This window comes from Mauremys mutica, chromosome 8 (genome assembly GCF_020497125.1).
Source record: "Mauremys mutica isolate MM-2020 ecotype Southern chromosome 8, ASM2049712v1, whole genome shotgun sequence".
Taxonomy (NCBI): Eukaryota; Metazoa; Chordata; order Testudines; family Geoemydidae; genus Mauremys; species Mauremys mutica.
In genome coordinates this window covers 24,772,094-24,791,409 of record NC_059079.1, presented here as the reverse complement: position 1 = coordinate 24,791,409, position 19,316 = coordinate 24,772,094, and the positions used below count along the sequence as shown (strand labels likewise).

Sequence of the window (19,316 nt, the reverse complement as noted above, 5' to 3'; positions counted from 1 at the left end):
ACAAAGCTCTTCTCTGTGGAGCTTGAACACTTGTCTCTTTCATCAACTGCCTTTGGTCCAATAAAAGATATTATCTCACCCACCTTGTCTCTCTCATTCTACTCCAAGGACAGTTTAGTATTGCAGGATGTATGCTAACCGATCAAAGATTTAGGACAAAAATATTTATCATTATTGCTGATATTCGGGGTGAAATTCTGATGCCATTGGCGTCAAAGGCCAAACTCTTTGCTACATTATTCAGAGCTTCTTGGAATAAAAATTCAAATTTAGGGCTGTTACCATTCAAAATTGCATGTAATTTGAAATCAAGCAAAAGCCTAAAATAATTAGAGCAAGCATCTTACAATTAAAAAAATTATATTTTTAATCATAGGCTTATTTGAAATAATTAAATGTTCTAGGATTTTAATTTGTTTACAATGTTTACTTTCACTGCTGTTATTTTTCCCCTTTGTTTTTAGAGTCTTGTCTATCAGCTTCACCTTTATGAAATTACTCTCATGAGTTGGCTTTAAGATCAATATTTCCATTTAAGGCATGAGGGACTAGTTTTTCAAAGCCTTTGTGATATATGCATATCTAAAACAAGTGAGCATGCAATATGATGTAGAAGGTGATGCATAGAATTAGAGGTGTATGCAATATTCAGACCAGGAAGCAAATCTAGGTGCAACTTTCAGATTTGATTTGTTCATTTTACATCTGCCCTTAGAAGTACTGACTATACAGATAGCTGCTTGAGCACCACCTGATAATGAAATTTGTGTGTGTGTGTGTGTTATAAAGGATACATCAGTCCACCAACTTGCAGGTGCTATGTGATGCTGAATGTGGGATCACTGATGTAACCAAATTCCTAGTATTCTGTCACAATTCATTCATCCTTGATGGTTTGAGTCAGGGAGGACGGCTCTTGTGTGTGTAGATTTTAAGAAGTGGTGGGTGGGATTATTCATTATCCTTTTTATTTACTTTCAGTTCCTAAGGCAGCTGTGTATCTTATTTCATATTTTTCAGAAGGCATAGCCTACTCTCTCAAGATTTTGTCCACGACTCTAATTATAAATCCTCAAACTCCTGCATAATTACACTATAATGAATCCTATAAAATCACCAACTCTGTCTTTGAAATGACATCTGGAGTACTAAAGGTACCGCAGTAAGTCCAGCCATAAATCACAATAGTCATTCCCTTAAAAGTGTAAGATATTCCTTGTCTGCTGCGTTTTGCACACTGTAAGGTCAGTCCATCAGCTTCAATGGGAGCAGGTTGGAACCCCATAGCAGTTAGTGTGTTGCTTTGGAATTCTTCCTGTTAGAATTACACCTGTAAGAGAACATAAGAACAGGCATACTGGGTCAGACCAAAGGTCCATCTAGCCCAGTATCCTGTCTTCCAACAGTGCCCAATGCCAGGTTCCCCAGAGGGAATGAACAGAACAGGTAATCATCAAGTGATCAGGGCCAGCTCCAGGCACCAGCGCAGCAAGCAGGTGCTTGGGGCGGCCAACGCAAAGGGGCAGCACGTCTGGGTCTTCGGCGGCAATTCAGCGGTGGGTCCCTCGGTCCCTCTCGGAGGGAAGGACCTGCCGCCGAATTGCCGCAGAAGAATGAAGCAGCGGCGGTAGAGCTGCTGCCGAAGAATGAAGTGGCGGCAGTAGAGCTGCCGCTGAAGTGCCGCCAATCGCGGCTTTTTTTTTTCCCTGCCACTTGGGGCGGCAAAAACGCTGGAGCCGGCTCTGCAAGTGATCCACCCCCTGTTACCCATTCCCAGCTTCTGGCAAACAGAGGTTAGGGACATGATCCCTGTCCATCCTGGCTAATATCCATTGATGGACCTATCCTCCAGGAACTTTAGTTCTTTTTTTAACTCTGTTATAGATTTGGCCTTCACAACATCCTCTGGCAAGGAGTTCCACAGATTGACTGTGCATTGTGTGAAAAAATACTTCCTTATGTTTGTTTTAAACCTGCTGCCTATTAATTTCATTTGGTGACCCCTAGCTCTTGTGTTATGAGGAGTAAATAACACTTCCTAATTTACTTTCTCCACACCAGTCATGATTTTATAGACCTATATCATATCCTGCCTTAGTCATCTCTTTTCTAAACTGAAAAGTCCCAGTCTTATTAATCTCTCCTCATGTGGCAGCCTTTCCATATGCCTAATCATTTTTGTTGCCCTTTTCTGAACCTTTTCCAATTCCAATATATCTTTTTTTAGATGGAGCGACTACATCTGCATGCAGTATTCAAGATGTGGGCTTGCCATGGATTTATATAGAGGCAACATGATATTTTCAGTCTTATTATCTATCCCTTTCTTAATGATCCCCAACATTCTGTTCACTTTTTTGACTGCCGCTGCACATTGAATGGATGTTTTCAGAGAACTATCCACAAAGACTCCAAAAATCTCTTTCTTGAGTGGTAACAGCTAATCTAGACCCCATCATTTTGTATGTATAATTTGGATTATGTTTTCCAATGTGCATTACTTTGCATTTATCAACATTGAATTTCATCTGTCATTTTGTTTCCCAGTCACCCAGTTTTGAGAGATCCTTTTGTAGCTCTTCGCAGTCTGCCTGGGGCTTAACTATCTTGAGCAATTCTAGCTTTTAATTTGTGAATTACCTTTTGACTCACTCAGTTAAATCAGGGGTTCTAACTTTGTTTCCATAATGTGAACCACATCTTAAAGGAGAGATATTATGGACCACTCACGTTCCATTTAACATCCAATCATAGCAAATCAAACAATTGTTTATATGAAGTATGCATTTTACACCATTTTTGGTGCAATAGAAAGCTGGAAAGTGAGGAGGAGGAGCCTGCAACATGTAACCTGGCAGCTCTCTGCAGATCACCAGCAAATGCCACCTCAACACACATGCATGCAAAGACACTTCAGGCCCCTAAACCCCTGAGTAGATGCCCAGAGTTCTGCTCAAGTCAGTATCTGTATTAAATTAAAAGGATATTTATAAATGAACTTTGAAGATTCTTATATTGTCCATCCTCTGAAAAGAACTGAGACTTATTGCACTCATGCAATTCTTCTCAAAGGAAATTAAAGAAATCCTCTCATCATTTAGTACAGCACAGCACATTGGTCAGGGCACATTATTTTACCAACTCCATCAGTACAGAGTCATGAAAAATAATTACCTACCCCCATTTTTAGATGTTTTTGCAAGATAATAAGGTATCTCAATTTTCATTTGATGTCACATTGATGTATGGATGAAAAATGGAAACAAACTACTAAGTCAGATATTTATGCTACCTATATTGTATATGTTATTGAGATACTGAACACAAGATACCATTTTTATAAAATGCAGCCAATAAGTGTGTCTTCTTAGTTAAGCAGCTGTGTCCATTTCCGTGGACACCAAGTATACCATTTTCATTACTTCAGCAACCTCTTTAGCAACCAAGAGCTATGAGTCAGTTCCCAAAACGGCACCTTTCAGGTTCTAGTACAGGCTGTGCCATTTTGTAAGTGTCATATTTTTAGAAACATTTAATTAGCATGAAATGTGTGAGCACTTGTTACATCCATTTCAATCAGCCACAGGAAGATAATGAAAAACTTTTTCTGCTGACTGTTCACAGGGGAAAACAACAGCAACTAGACAGAAATTTAGAAAACTTTATTTTTGGAATAGTATTTATTGTATATGCTTGTTCACATATCAAAGAGCACTGAAAAGCTACAGCACTTGCACAGATAAGGTCCCACTTTTTTCTTCGGTTTTGTTGTAAAGGGATCTTCTCACCCATCATTTGGCCCATGTTTAAATTATGTAAAACAAGCTTTTATAAATTCCAAGATCAACATATTTCCACAATTTAAAACAAACAGAAAACAAAACCAAACCTAATGAAAAAACACTTGAAAGGATCCTTCTGCCTTGTTTAAAATCCAAACATTGCAATACTGAAAACCTGAATATGAAACTGATTATAAACAAAAGTGAAATGGATTGAACACAAACAGTAAACACGGGAGTAAATCTAGATAAAATGGGTTTTTTTTTAAAAAGTTCTTTCCCCTTTAATAATCATAGGTTTTATTACTGATATATAAAAAGAGATAAAGAAACGTGTTTATGTACAACATGGTTTTCTAAAAGGACACTGACAACTTGAAATCTAATCAATTTAAAAGAGATGAGTTAGAAGTAATTTGAGGTTCTAAGCCTGGCCTTTGCATCCATGCTGCCACTTTTTTTATGGTTTTACAAATCACATTTTCTTGTTTTTAAATTTTTCTCTCTCTCCCATGTTTCATGCAAAAGCCACACAAACAACAGTAGAAACTAAGATATTGATTCAGCAAAGCACTCAAGCACATGCTTAACTCTAATAAGCACATGAGTTGTCATATGCCATAGCATTCAATGCCAGATCCCTGCCATTACGTATGTGTGCGAGTAAGTAGGTGCGGCTGGCTTTTGTGTGTTCTTTTGTTGTCCAGAAGACTTTGATGCAGCAATATGGCAGACAGAGACTGATATATAATCTGTCCTATGCATTTCTAATAGACCCACCACGGTAGTACTTAGGCATCTTATATTACACACCAAATTAAAATAAATCATTTCCATCCAAAGGGTCTCAGATCTCAAATGAAGCCTCGGGGGTTGTTGAGGGGAAGCTTTTTTTGAACCTCACCCCTATACAAAAAGTAGCCTCTTCCCAACTTTCTGTAAGGAAGAGCACTCCTTCATACACAACAGTAAGAAGGGGTTAGATGTATAGCAAAGTGTACAGAAGGGAACAGAGGATTATTGAGTTATAGCACATCTGAGTACTTTTTCATATTATCAAGTTTTATAAAGCTTTTCTTTAAAAAAGATAAAATACCCCTAGCTCTTTATAATATATGTCTAATATCACTTCAGAGAGCTGCAAAATACTTTTAATATACTGCACATGTGAGAGAAAAAAATACCGGATCAATGGTATACTAAACAGATACCGTGGAACTGTTCCATATACTAATTTATAAAAGTAGATTAAATATTTGTTTTTAAATGTGTCGTTTTCAGCACACCTGGACGCTATACAAGATTTTTCAAAACACGTATCCAGAAAATACTACTTTGCAAAAGGAATATTTCAAATATATACAGCATCAGCCCATCATTCATATTAATAAATTGAAATTCTGATCCTATAATTGTTTAAAAGCAATTTTATCTTCAAACAGCGATTAATAAATTGTACATTTCTCATTACAATCGTCCTTGTTTAGCATCACCTATGGCTCCCCATACATCAAAAACAAACTCATCTGGAAATGCAAAGTCTCCAAGAGCTTCATCAAGTGCAACAGCAAATTCATCTGGATTGTTCTTGTCTCTTCCTGCTTCTACCATTGTTGCAGCTTAAAAACAAACAAAAACAAAAACGACCAGCCCATAAACACAGATATAAAGAAAGATTATAAAGAAAATTACAGTTAAATGAGATGCTCATTGTAACATTTCAAAAGAATATATTTTAAACACTGAGAAAAGTCTGCTTAGGGGAGATTTTAAAATGCATCTAACAAGATTTAGGAGCACAAGTCCCAAAAGAGAGTCAACAGGATTCATGCTCCTAAATCTCCCCCTTAATCACTAGTGCTCTGCTTTGTGGGAAAGCATGGCTGGATTCCTAGGGACAAATTTTTCCTGATCTTGTTCGGTTTAGTTCTGGTTTATTTCTCATTGCTCAGCACAGACTCAGTACCCTTACTTCTAACTGTAGTGTCTTGTGAAAGTAAATCCAGGTCTGGAGCTAAAGAACCAGATAAAATGTGGCACAACACTTCATAACAATGTCTATTCCAGGACGTCAGAATTTTTATGCCAGATTGTGACGCCAACTACTTATCATAAATTCAGTTATTTTAATTGTGAGATCAAGATGCAAATATGCAACATGTTTAATCAACTGGGCTTCATAGAACAGCTCTTAGCAAGCCAGAGCTTAAAATGGCCACACTGTTGGACACTGGATGATCTGTGGAAGTGGAGAATTCATAGGACCTGAGCCTAGAGAGCAGTGTACAACCTGTACACAACAGGCATGCAACTGAAGACAGACTGATTTCCAAACACTTGCAGAAGTCAAGGTGAATCAGACCCCAATCAGGAGCATACTCAGCTTGCCCAGCATTTGAAAAGACATTGTAAATATGACAAGAAAAAAAAAACACTGAAAACACTGTATCTTTTCTAGGCTGAAAAAATTCAAACCCTGGACAGGAAAAAGTAAATCTCTCTGCTATGTAAAAGGCAGAAAACAGAGAGCAGAGCACTCCAGGTTGGCCAAGCAATGGATACAGAAGGAGACAGAGATGTAGTGTGGCCCAGTGGATAGGATCTTAGACTGGGGCTCAAGAAACCTAAGTTCTTTCCCTACTGGGCCAACAGCCTTCTGGGTGACCTTGGATAAGTCATGTCACCTCTCTGTGCCTTAGTTTCCCCACACATAAAATGGAGATAATGATACTTACCTTGTTTGTAAAGTGCTTTGAGCTCTACAGGGAACTCTCTGCATTATCTGAAATATTCTCATTTGAAAGATGAATACACAAAAATTGATTATAAGAAAATTGCAAGCCAAAGAGAAGATACCAGAGGGCTTCTGCCACACAAAGCAGAATAAAGACTTTCAAAACAGCTACAAAGTGCTTGGAAAAAAAACCCTCAAGAATGTATAGGATAAACTTAATCAATTTACAAAAGGGAATAGTAAAAAGATATTAAACATGGAAAGATTTCAGGTGCAAATGAAGATCCAGTGAGGGAAAAAAATCTTCTTTGTCATTAGAAATTTTGAAAAGCAGGTCTCTAACATCATTTTAGAGTAAAGGAAGACAAACAGCCTTTGGAATTACGCTATGGCAAGATCAGTAAGGAAGATCTGCTGTACTGAAACAGCTATAGTGCTATTAAGGCAGATATGAGAACAAAACTATAGAAAAATGTGCATTAGGCCCTAGTGTATTTGTAAAGCCTTGGAAGAAGGATAGAATGATGCATCCCTTTAAAGGCACTGTATTGTAATCTAAGACAACTAGGACATCTAGTACACAAGGTTGCTAGGGCACAGAGCAGACTGCTGAAGCTCTGCTAATAGAGCAGCATTAACCCTGTATGTGTATGTGGGCCAGCATTTACTTCCACAAAACAGCAGAGCATGAGAAACTGTGATTGAGTTACAGATTTCAGATTGGAAATGGATACATTTATGGTAATTGTTTTGGACCCAGTCCTCGGCTTCTGCCAAGGAGTAATCGGTAGAGTTCAGGAGGGAGGGACACAAAGGTGTCCTTTGTACCCTCCCAATCCTGGACCATCTGGGCACTGGTCTAGAACCCAGGATCAATTAGAGAAGGCTGCTCTAACTTTATGCCCGGCCCGCTACCAATATCCTCAAGGACCTGTTACAGCAGTTGGAGATTGGCAAGGCCCAGGGATGCCTTGGCCATGCTGCCTGCACCAGCTGCAAGGATGATAAAGGGGTGTCAGCACAGGAGCCACAAGAGCAGTCCTATGCAGCGAAGGACCCCTTAGTCAGGGAAAATCCTTCAGTGGATGGCTGAGATAATTTTAGGGATGCTGGGTGCTTGCAAAGCTATGCAAAGCAGTCTCAGCTCAGCCAAGGACGTGGCCTTTGAATGCAGCTTGCTCACTGAGATATTTGTGTAGATGCCACAGCCTCACGGCATATTCACAACAATGGAGAATATTACAGCCTAGAATCAAATCAATTCAAAAACACTTCTGCTTTTACTGGCTCATGTCTTTTTCTTAAATTGCCAGCTGATATTAACTAAAACTTTGTGATCCATCCAATACTCAAGTCACTGTTTTCCCAAGCACCACAGAGAAAATACTATTGTTACATTTGGAAGGATTTGAAAACCCCTATAAACTTTCCACTTAGAGGGATGTAAAACAACGTATGCAACAGTGTCTGACCAAGGTATCAGAAGCATAAAACCACTAGCAGAGGATCTCTACCTCTGAGTCAGGACTGGAGCCTGTAAATCTGTCTGATCAAAACCATGTGAGCTTCTCCTGGTTTCAAGTTTTCTTAACGTGAAACTCCTCCCAAATTCACTGATGTTTATGAAGTTTTGGCAAACCAGAGCTGACTTATGTGAAGATGTGACAAGTTATGAGTAAACTTCAAAATCATTGAATCCGTAGTTTTGACTGAATTTTACTTTGAGTTTGAATGTGCATTCAAACATGAAACTCAAACACAGAATCTGGAAATCGAAGCCAAGGAACCTTGCATAAGTCCTGGCGAACTGAAATTGCTGAGATTTTCACAGCGCTAGCTGAGATTCCCCCCAACCTCCCAGGGGTTATTAACCCTATTTAAACTGCATGGTTCCATGGGGAAGAGGGAACAAACCAAAACATTGCTGCTAAGTGCAATTAAAACAAATGAGTTATTCTAAGAGCAGAAATAGCATCTCAAAAATATCTAATTAGAGGTTTAACTAAACTTTTTTTTAAAAATGACCATAGAGCTGAAACACCCACGAGAAATGTCAGCCCAGTCAGTGAGATTTTTCAGAACAGGAGGTTGTAATAAAAGTGCTTCCTCAATGGTAATGATCATTTCAGTTCCCCCTGTGGTATATTACATGTACTATTCTCATTAAAGCAAATTCTTCTGCTCAGATACATCTGATATTATGAAATCTGAAATTTCTGAGAGGAATGATCATAACTTTAGTAGTAGGTGTGTTACTTTCACAATAGCTTGGGGCTGACCTCTAGTGTCAGTAGAGCTGAATTACCTTACTATGTTATATTAAATGGTAGTGCAAGATGTGGGACCAAATCCTTCTTGATTTTCTCAAGTCCCACTAAGGTTCTTGCATGTGTGAGGCTCAGTCCTGCCTCATTCCCTGCACACCTTAGCAGTAAATAAAACAAGGGCTCCTCAAACACTGAGTACTTTCATTACATTTTCACTGTGAGACTAATTTAGCCATGTGTGCACTCACAGTATATAGTTTTCTTTAGTATCAGAGGGGTAGCCGTGTTAGTCTGGTTCTGTAGAAGCAGCAAAGAATCCTGTGGCACCTTATAGACTAACAGAAGTTTTGCAGCATGAGCTTTCGTGGGTGAATACCCACTTCTTCGGATGCAAGCAGTGGAAATTTCCAGGGACAGGTGTGTATATATAAGCAAGCAAGAAGCAAGCTAGAGATAACGAGGTTAGATCAATCAGGGAGGATGGGGCCCTGTTCCAGCAGCTGAGGTGTGAAAACCAAGGGAGGAGAAACTGGTTCTGTAATTGGCAAGCCATTCACAGTCTTTGTTTAGTCCTAAACTGATGGTGTTAAATTTGCAGATGAACTGGAGCTCAGCAGTTTCTCTTTGAAGTCTGGTCCTAAAGTTTTTTTGTTGTAGGATGGCCACCTTAAAAATCTGCTATTGTGTGGCCAGGGAGGTTGAAGTGTTCTCCTACAGGTTTTTGTATATTGCCATTCCTAATGTCTGATTTGTGTCCATTTATCCTTTTCCTTAGAGACTGTCCAGTTTGGCCAATGTACATAGCAGAGGGGCATTGCTGGCATATGATGGCATATATTACATTGGTGGACGTGCAGGTGAATGAACCGGTGATGGTGTGGCTGATCTGGTTAGGTCCTGTGATGGTGTTGCTGGTGTAGATATGTGGGCAGAGTTGGCATCGAGGTTTGTTGCATGGGTTGGTTCCTGAGCTAGAGTTACTATGGTGCGGTGTGCAGTTGTTGGTGAGAATATGCCTCAGGTTGGCAGGTTGTCTGTGGGCGAGGACTGGCCTGCCACCCAAGGCCTGTGAAAGTGTGGGATCATTGTCCAGGATGGGTTGTAGATCCCTGATGATGCGTTGGAGGGGTTTGAGCTGGGGACTGTATGTGATGGCCAGTGGAGTCCTGTTGGTTTCTTTCTTGGGTTTGTCTTGCAGAAGGAGGTTTCTGGGTACACATCTGGCTCTGTTGATCTGTTTCCTTATTTCCTCGTGTGGGTACTGTAGTCTTGAGAATGCTTGGTGGAGATTTTCTAGGTGTTGGTCTCTGTCTGCGGGATTAGAGCAGATACGGTTGTACCTCAGTGCTTGGCTGTAGACAATGGATCTTGTGGTGTGCCCGGGATGGAAGCTGGAGGCATGAAGGTAGGCATAGCGGTCGGTAGGTTTTCGGTTTATAGGGTTTGTGTTAATGTGACCACCACTTATTTGCACCGTGGTGTCTAGGAAGTGGACCTCCCGTGTAGATAGGTCCAGGCTGAGGTTGATGGAGGGGTGGAAGCTGTTGAAATCATGGTGGAATTTTTCCTGACTCTCCTTCCCATGGGTCCAGATGATGAAGATGTCATCAATGTAGCGTAGGTAGAGAAGGGGCGTGAGTGGACGGGAGCTGAGGAAGCGTTGTTCCAGGTCGGCCATAAAAATATTGGCATATTGTGGGGCCATGCGGGTGCCCATAGCGGTGCCACTGATCTGGAGATATATATTGTCATTAAATTTGAAATAGTTGTGTGTGAGGATAAAGGCACAGAGCTCAGCAACCAGTTGTGCTGTGGCATCATGAGGGATACTGTTCCTGATAGCTTGTATTCCATCAGTGTGTGGGATGTTTGTGTAGAGAGCCTCTACATCCATGGTGGCTAGGATGGTGTTTTCTGGAAGGTCACCAATGCATTGTAGTTTCCTCAGGAAATCAGTGGTGTCACGGAGATAGCTGGGAGTGCTGGTAACATAGGGTCTGAGTAGAGAGTCCACATATCCAGACAGTCCTTCAGTGAGAGTTCCAATGCCAGAGATGATGGGGCGTCCAGGATTTCCGGGTTTGTGGATCTTGGGTAGTAGATAGAATAACCTTGGTCGGGGTTCTAAGGGTACGTTGATTTGTTCCGGTGCTAGTGTAGGGAGTGTCCTGAGTAGATGGTGCAGTTTCTTAGTGTATTCCTCAGTGGGATCTGAAGGAAGTAGCCTGTAAAATTTGGTATTGGAGAGTTGTCTGGCGGCCTCCTTTTGGTAGTCAGACCTGTTCATGATGACAACAGCACCTCCTTTATCAGCCTCTTTGATTATAATGTCAGGAGAAAAACCAGTTTCTCCTCCCTTGGTTTTCACACCTCAGCTGCTGGAACAGGGCCCCATCCTCCCTGATTGATCTAACCTCGTTATCTCTAGCTTGCTTCTTGCTTGCTTATATATACACACCTGTCCCTGGAAATTTCCACTGCTTGCATCCGAAGAAGTGGGTATTCACCCACGAAAGCTCATGCTGCAAAACTTCTGTTAGTCTATAAGGTGCCACAGGATTCTTTGCTGCTTCTACAGTTTTCTTTAGATAGGTCCTTTACGTCCTAGTGAGAAAACTCCATGAAGTATGTACTGATGTTTACAGAGTGCAATTTTCCATGGATAACTGAAACAGCAAATCAAGCCAGTGTTTGTCAAAACATTAAAAAGGCACTTGTCAGGGAGAGCTATTTCCATGTCAATTATTTAAGTAAATCTTATTGGTTCACAGACAGTGTCAGTTTCCTCTTTTTACCCCAACTGCTTCTTATAATAGCTGCACAGTACAAGGTTGGAAGGATTTTATTCTAAGGGGGAAAGTGTGCTTATTCCCCATTCTCCTCACACTCAAAAGGCTGAGACATTTTTCCTCAAACTTTGCTAAACAAGTCACCTTGAGGCAAAAGCCAAGCCTGGGAAATATCAGCCCAAACCATGAGTTTCAATAAGTTATAATAAGTGATTGAAAACAGGCTGTTAGAATGGAAGTCTATTGAAAAGTCAACTATAGTGACCTCTGCTAGAATATATAGACACATAGCTACTCTGATGTTTTACCCACTTTTTCCTATTTTCTGATTTTGTCCCATTCACACTTAACATCTGAGGTGAAGTTTCCTTTGAGTTTCACTTTTGACACCATATAATACTTCTGATGTGCTATGAGTCTTCCGATCGGCCTGCCATTCTCATTCAACCTTTTATGCACTTTCACTCCTAGACAGCACCAGGCTAGCACTTACTGCACACTTAACTGTTTGGAGGCTTTATTGCCACCTAAGTCCTACCCTGTAAACCAACCTAAGTCCAGCTTAATAAAAGTACTTTAAGAGTCTGAACAGAATCAACTAGTTTTATTCAGCAGGGAATAATGCACTGTGATTTGCCCACATCAAAAATATCCAAGCATTATGTGGTTCTGGCCTGTGCCTTTAATTAAAAAAAAAGAGTAGAGAGAGAGAGAGAGAGAAATAATTCCCTTTTCTAATACCAATGAGACATTCCAGACAATACATTTCAAGTGCATCCCTGCCTTTTGCAGGTGGTTAGAATCCCTTGGTTTTGTCTACATGTCTAAAACCATCAAAAATATTTAAAAGAATCCCTAGAAACCCGTTTCTTTATTGTTTCTTTTTAATCAGGTGCCAATTTTAACTGGGCCACAACCTACCAAAGAGAGGAACAGAAACCACATAGATTCTGTTTTTAGACACACTTGCTCTTTTCTTTCCCACAAAATGCCTGTTATTCTTCCTCATAATTAACTAACAGTCATATTGTATCAAACATACCCAGGGTTTGCAGTACTCAGAAAAGACATCCCCTACTCCAAATAACTTACAGCATAGAATATACAAGACAAAAAACACAAGAACACAAGAGGACAACAAAGATTCCTGGGAAAAGGCAGTTTAATGGGGGGATAGACAGAAAGCAAGTGAAGTCAATAAAGGAGAGTGAACAGTTGGAAAGGAAAAGGGCTTTCGCAGTCATGTTGGATAGATTGGTGGGAGAGCAGGTGAGAATCAGGGAGGCTGCAAAGAAAGATACAAAAGTCAAGGACAGAGATGACCAGGTACAGAGAAGGGTTTTAGCAGCAGGGATACTAAAGAGGGTAGAGATTTTGCTGATAAGATGTTAATGAGACACTATTATGTGAGAAGGAGATAGAGACACAAAGTACTACACTTATGAGGGGAAAAAATCATATGCACAAATACAAAATGGGGAATAATTGGCAAGGTAATAATACTGCAGAAAAAAAATCTTGGGTTATAGTGGATCACAAACGGAATGAGTCAACAGCGTGATACCATTGTAAAAAAGGCAAATGTCACCCTGCAATGTATTAACAGGAGTGGCATATGTAACACATAGGAGGTAATTGTTACACTCTGCTCGGCACCGCTGAAGCCTCAGCTGGAGTACTGTGTCCAGTTTTGGGCCCCACATATTAAAAAAGATGTGACCAAACTGTAGAGAGTCCAGGGGATAGCAACACAAATTATATGAGATTTAGAAAACTTGTCCTGTGAGGACATGTTGAAAGAAATGGGGAAGTTCAGTCTAGAGAAGAGAAGGCTGAGGAGGAACATGATAACAGTCTTCAAATATGTAAAAGGTTGTTATAAAGATCAATTTTTCTCCATGTCCACTGAAGGTAGGACAAGAAGTAATCAGTTTAGTTTGCAGCAAGGAAGATTTAGGTTAGATATAGGAAAAACTTTCTATCAATAAGGATAGTTAAGCACTGATATAGGTTACCTAAGGAAGTTGTGAAATCCCAGTGGAGGTTTTCAAGAACAGGTTAGAAAAATACTTATCAAGAACAGCCTAGGTTGTACTTAATTCTGACTCAGCATGGCTGGGATGGACTAGATGACTTCTTGAGGTTCCTTCCAGCCCAACATTTCTATGATTCTAGGACCACAGGGTTGCAAGCCTTGGAGAAAGTAAGAAGAGTAGAACTGTCAATTGCGATAAAGAAGAGAGATGGTGGAAGGATAAGAACTGGATGGAAGTTCTGGGCAGAGTTGAGACAGTGGTGAGACATCCCAACAGACATGTCAGAGATGTTTAGAGATATGAGACTGGAGACAGGGGTGGAGGCAGGGCCGGCTCTAGACCCCAGCGCGGCAAGCATGCGCGTGGGGCGGCCCTTTCCCGGGGGGGCGGCAGGCTGGGCCGGCGAACCTGCCGCAGTCATGCCTGCGGGAGGTCCACCGGAGCCCCGGGACGACCGGACCTGACGCAGGCATGACTGCGGAAGGGGTGCTCGTCCCGCGGCTCCAGTGGACCTCCCGCAGGCATGACTGCGGACGGTTCGCTGGTCCCGCGGCTCGGCTGGACCTCCCGCAGGCATGACTGCGGCAGCTCCAGCGGAGCCGCCGGACCTGCAAACCGTCCGCAGCTGCGGGAGGTCCAGCCGAGCCGCGCGACCAGCGGACCCTCCGCAGTCATGCCCGCAAGAGGTCCGCTGCTCCCGCGGCTCCGGGGCGCCTCCCGGGCATGACTGCTTGGGGCGGCCAAAAACGTAGAACAACCCCTGGGTGGAGGTAAAGGGTTGAAAAGTAGATTTAGGAATAATCTGAACAGAGGCAGAGAGGACAGATGAGGTTGCCTGAAGTGCTGGAGAGGATACTAAAGGAGCAGAAGAAGGGACCAAGTACAGCATCCTGAGACATACTAATAGATAAGTGATTCTGAAGGACAGGGTGATTTCCCATAAGCACTGGAGAAAAGATCCCAAGTTGGAAAGGAAGTCATTTTTGTCATGAACTTTCCATCAGTAGCAGAAGAGCTCTTCTGGGATTAGGTTCTATTGACATAGGCTTCCCATCCTCTTCTGTCCTCTTTGGTAGCAGGAGCAGTCTTCCATGATCCAACCATCACCAGGATAGAAGAAAGAGTCCCAGATAGCCCCCTGTGTCCCAGACTTCAGCTTTAGAGGAACGATCCTGTAAGCAGCCTTCATTGTCATTGTTCAGGGAGAAGTCTCTCTTGCCCCACCAATCAAAGAGCAGTTTCCGTTCACTTACCAGTATCGGTGTTAGAATCATTTGTGGAGGCCTTCACTGGCTCATTCGTTTTTAAATAAGAAGCAGAGTCTATTGGCTCAGTTTCCATTGTGCCCTTAAAATTGTTAAGGGCAATGCGTTTCCAAATTCTGCGACACATTCTGCCCAGACCCGAGTGGAACTCTAGTAAAATGGTATACAGGACAGATTTTCAAAGGCACAAATGAGTTACATGCATAATTGCCGGTGGGAGTCTAATGGGCCTTTGTGTCTTTGAAAATGTTCCCCTAACACTACCGGCCAAATTGCATTGCCACTGAGCTTAAAGCATTGTACCTATTTAGATATTTCTATGTACTTTTAGTCATTCTTGAAACTTTACACTGTACAAGATGCTTAACTGGACAAATATTATGGCTTGATCTTATTTTACTTCATTATTTTTTATAATGGATGCTACTTTATCATTTCTTTTTTAAACCTCTGAATTAAAATTAGGAGCATTGCATTCTAAACACAATCACACTATGGAAGATGTCAGTTTAATGGAGATTGAATAGCAATATTATCTGACATCAAAAGCCCCTGGAGAACAGAACAGAATGCGGGCGGGGGTCAATGATAAAGCTTTTAATCATTTGTCTGTTGAAAACTATCATACTTGTGGTGATTTGTATTTTCAGCTAATCTGGGATAAGTAATGAGTGAAATTCCTAGTTGAATGAATCCTTTCCTCATATTTCATTTCCATGGGCAACTTATCACATTTATAGTCAGTGTATGAAAATGAAATTACATATTGATTCAAGAGATTTGTGACAGCTGATAATCTTTCCACAGCTAAGGAATCTTAGGTGCTTAGAGCTGTGTAATAGCATAACAAAGATAAAACTCTGTTTTTGCTGCCTGGTTTTTACCACTGGCCCTTGACACTTATGTTTGACCACTGAAGGATGTAAATCAGAGCAACAATGCACACTATCCAATAATGCACACAACTACATATACACATTGCATAGAAGAGAGAGGATTAGATAAGGATTAATTACAACAACAAAGTAGAGGAATACGATTTAATCAAATAGCAGTGCTAAATACATTAATTAAATACTCACCTAGTTCAATATCTCTTATTCCCATGTACGTTTCAAGAAGGTCATCTACTTTTTTTATTGCTTTTTCTTCAATTTCAGAGGGCTTTATGGAAACAAAACACTTAAGAGTTTAAATCCTAAACATATAAGACACCCAAATTAATCCAGATTTTGCATTTAGGATCTGATTTATTCCATTTTTTTTGTTTAATAAATTGCAAGCAAATCTTCTATCTTAATGTTTTGGTTAAGATTTATCCTCCACCCCCACCCCACGCCAAAGAAGTCTAGGGTGAAATAGCAGTACGATACAGTTAGTGAGAAACATCTGACTTCCTGGTGACTCTGCACAAGTAGAACAGAAGATATAAATTTCAGTTCCCTCCACCTGACAGGGGGATTCAGCATTTTGGGCATGCATATCAATGAAGTGAGAAGCATGTCATTCACTGTCACAGAGCTAGCCCTTTAAGGGGAGTCAGCTACTTAGGCAGTTAGCTAGACCCAGGCAAAGCTGCGCTGGCTCCTTCCCTTCAGCAGAGCCTGTTGCAAGTAGGCAGGGCATCTGACTCCTCTTAAAGGGCCAGCCGTGTGACACTCACCTACTTTTTGGCTAAGATGTGCCATTGATAGCTTATTATATGGCTGGAAAACACATGTGATATGCCTTTCACTTCCCTGACAAATGCCAAAAGATGCAGCCATCTTTCACGTTTTGAGTTATCAGTAATAAGCTATAATAACTGAAAGCGAAGAAGGTTAATGCAGAAAGATGTTTCCTTGGTCAAAGATAATTTGATATTCCTATAAACTCCAGATAAAGGATGCGAATACATTTATTACTGAAACTTATTATTAATATTACTACCACCTCTAGCACCGAGGAGTCCTGTTCATTGACCTATTCGTTGTGTTATGTGCCATACAAACACAAAACAATCTAATCTCTGAATGATTTCAAGTGTCAGATATTTGCACAGTATATATAAGTATCTGTATTGCAGACTCCAAGCATTCTAAAATCATGAGTCAGACTTAAAATTAAAATCACAATTATCTTAAAAAATAATGGTTTATTAAGTAATACATTTTGGAAACTTTTTATTTGCCTTATGGACTCTGAGCTGTTGGGGTTCATATTTTCTAGATTTTCTCCATAGCCACCAGGTTTAGAAACTGTTTTGTTAAAATTCAAGTTGAAATTCTCACATAATCGTATGCCTCCAAGAACTGGCGGGGAGAAGGGGAAAGGGCGGTGGGGAGTAGGGGAAATAAATATTGTGAGACCTGTAATAAAATCACGAGAGTTCACAGCATTGATCTGAATAACCTGGCTTTAAATTTATTTCTATAAATATTACACATATCCTAATAAGCCACCTTGTTCCATTACCAACTATTTTTATTTCTTACATCAATACTGAATGTAGCTTTAAACAAACTTTTAGTGACATTTAACAAAGTTAGAAACACTGCGATTTTGCTGTGCTGGTTTTGCCACATAAACTTTGCTGAAGATAAATCTGATGTTTTGCATAAATTTAACAGATGCTAAAAGTTTCAAATGCTCTAATTATTACCCCAGTGTAAACATACCACTTCCTCCACAATGGCAGGACCTTTGGATCTCAATCGAAGTGTTTCTCTTCCCTTGGAGATTTTAGCCTCTGATAGAGTTCCACTTTTTAACCTTGGTTCAATCATTTCTAAAAACAAAAGTACAACTGTTAAATGTACCATTTAATTAGAATTAAATAAATATGCTTTAGCTGACTCAGTAGCTTCAGCTTTTAGGTCTATGTAAAATGTAGAGCAACTTGAATTTATAACAACAGTATTTTAGATATAACTTGGGCCCCAATTGTGCATTAAGAGTCACTACCCTGGACCCCTCAGCCTTTGTGGAATCCTACTCAGATGCTTTACAAGCACAAAGAAATTACTGTGCAACAAAATTAAGACTCTCCTTTGAAAAATGAATCTATGTAGGCATAGTTCATTCTATTATGTTTGTGCATATTTGCATAAATTTAGTTCTCTATTCTAGAGCAAATCATTATTCATTAAATAGTATTGTATCAGAGGGGTAGCCGTGTTAGTCTGGTTCTGTAGAAGTAGCAAAGAATCCTGTGGCACCTTATAGACTAACAGACGTTTTGCAACATGAGCTTTCGTGGGTGAATACCCACTTCTTCGGATGCAAGCAGTGGAAATTTCCAGGGGCAGGTGTATATATAAGCAAGCAAGAATCAAGCTAGAGATAACGAGGTTAGATCAATCAGGGAGGATGAGGCCCTGTTCCAGCAGTTGAGGTGTGAAAACCAAGGGAGGAGAAACTGGTTCTGTAATTGGCAAGCCATTCACAGTCTTTGTTTAGTCCTGAGCTGATGGTGTTAAATTTGCAGATGAACTGGAGCTCAGCAAAAAGAACAGGAGTACTTGTGGCACCTTAAAGACTAACAAATTATCTCTCTAAGGAAAAGGATAAATGGACACAAATCAGACATTAGGAATGGCAATATACAAAAACCTGTAGGAGAACACTTCAACCTCCCTGGCCACACAATAGCAGATCTTAAGGTGGCCATCCTACAGCAAAAAAACTTTAGGACCAGACTTCAAAGAGAAACTGCTGAGCTCCAGTTCATCTGCAAATTTAACACCATCAGCTCAGGACTAAACAAAGACTGTGAATGGCTTGCCAATTACAGAACCAGTTTCTCCTCCCTTGGTTTTCACACCTCAACTGCTGGAACAGGGCCTCATCCTCCCTGATTGATCTAACCTCGTTATCTCTAGCTTGCTTCTTGCTTGCTTATATATACACCTGCCCCTGGAAATTTCCACTGCTTGCATCCAAAGAAGTGGGTATTCACCCACGAAAGCTCATGCTGCAAAACGTCTGTTAGTCTATAAGGTGCCACAGGATTCTTTGCTACTAAATAGTATTGGGAATTGGTAAAAATCATGCAGTTTTTACTCAGGCAGAATTCTCATGGACTTCAATCCTGCATTGTGGTCCACACTAAGAGGTAGATCCCTGCTCAACAGGTTTAGCTTTTTTCCAGGATTACATTGACTAGCCTCTCAGCTCAAAAAGGGGCTACAAAGTTCAGAGCCTGGGGATGTTCCATTTGGAAGTAGAAATTGATGGAGTCTGGTATTTTCTTTGATGCAATCTTGTTATGTACAAAGTCCTAATTCTCCAAACTCAGAATCAAGAACAAAAGGAGCAGTTTCTTAGTTTATAGCTCCAAGCCTCTGTCACCAACAGACCCAAGGGATCTCATTCTAAGTTTTTTCCAGGGCCACACTGTGGTCACCAGGTCACCCTCTGTTCTGATTTCTCTGTGCTCTGCCTTCCCTCCTCCTCCTCCACACT

The 19,316-nt window shown here is 40.6% G+C and overlaps 1 protein-coding gene across 3 annotated transcripts in view; it reads right to left on the bottom strand.

Annotated features, from left to right (window-relative positions):
- Positions 1-3,661: 3,661 nt before the first annotated feature.
- GIPC2 (GIPC PDZ domain containing family member 2) overlaps positions 3,662-19,316 on the bottom strand; it is a 59,676-nt gene continuing 44,021 nt past the window's right edge. For all 3 annotated transcript variants that reach the window (XM_045028999.1, XM_045028997.1, XM_045028998.1), the window contains exons 4-6: positions 17,531-17,640; positions 15,956-16,037; positions 3,662-5,401 (exon numbers count right to left, since the gene is read on the bottom strand). In XM_045028999.1, the coding sequence (XP_044884934.1) occupies positions 5,250-5,401; positions 15,956-16,037; positions 17,531-17,640 (344 nt within the window). In that variant the 3' untranslated portion in view covers positions 3,662-5,249. The remainder of the gene's footprint in view (positions 5,402-15,955; positions 16,038-17,530; positions 17,641-19,316) is intronic.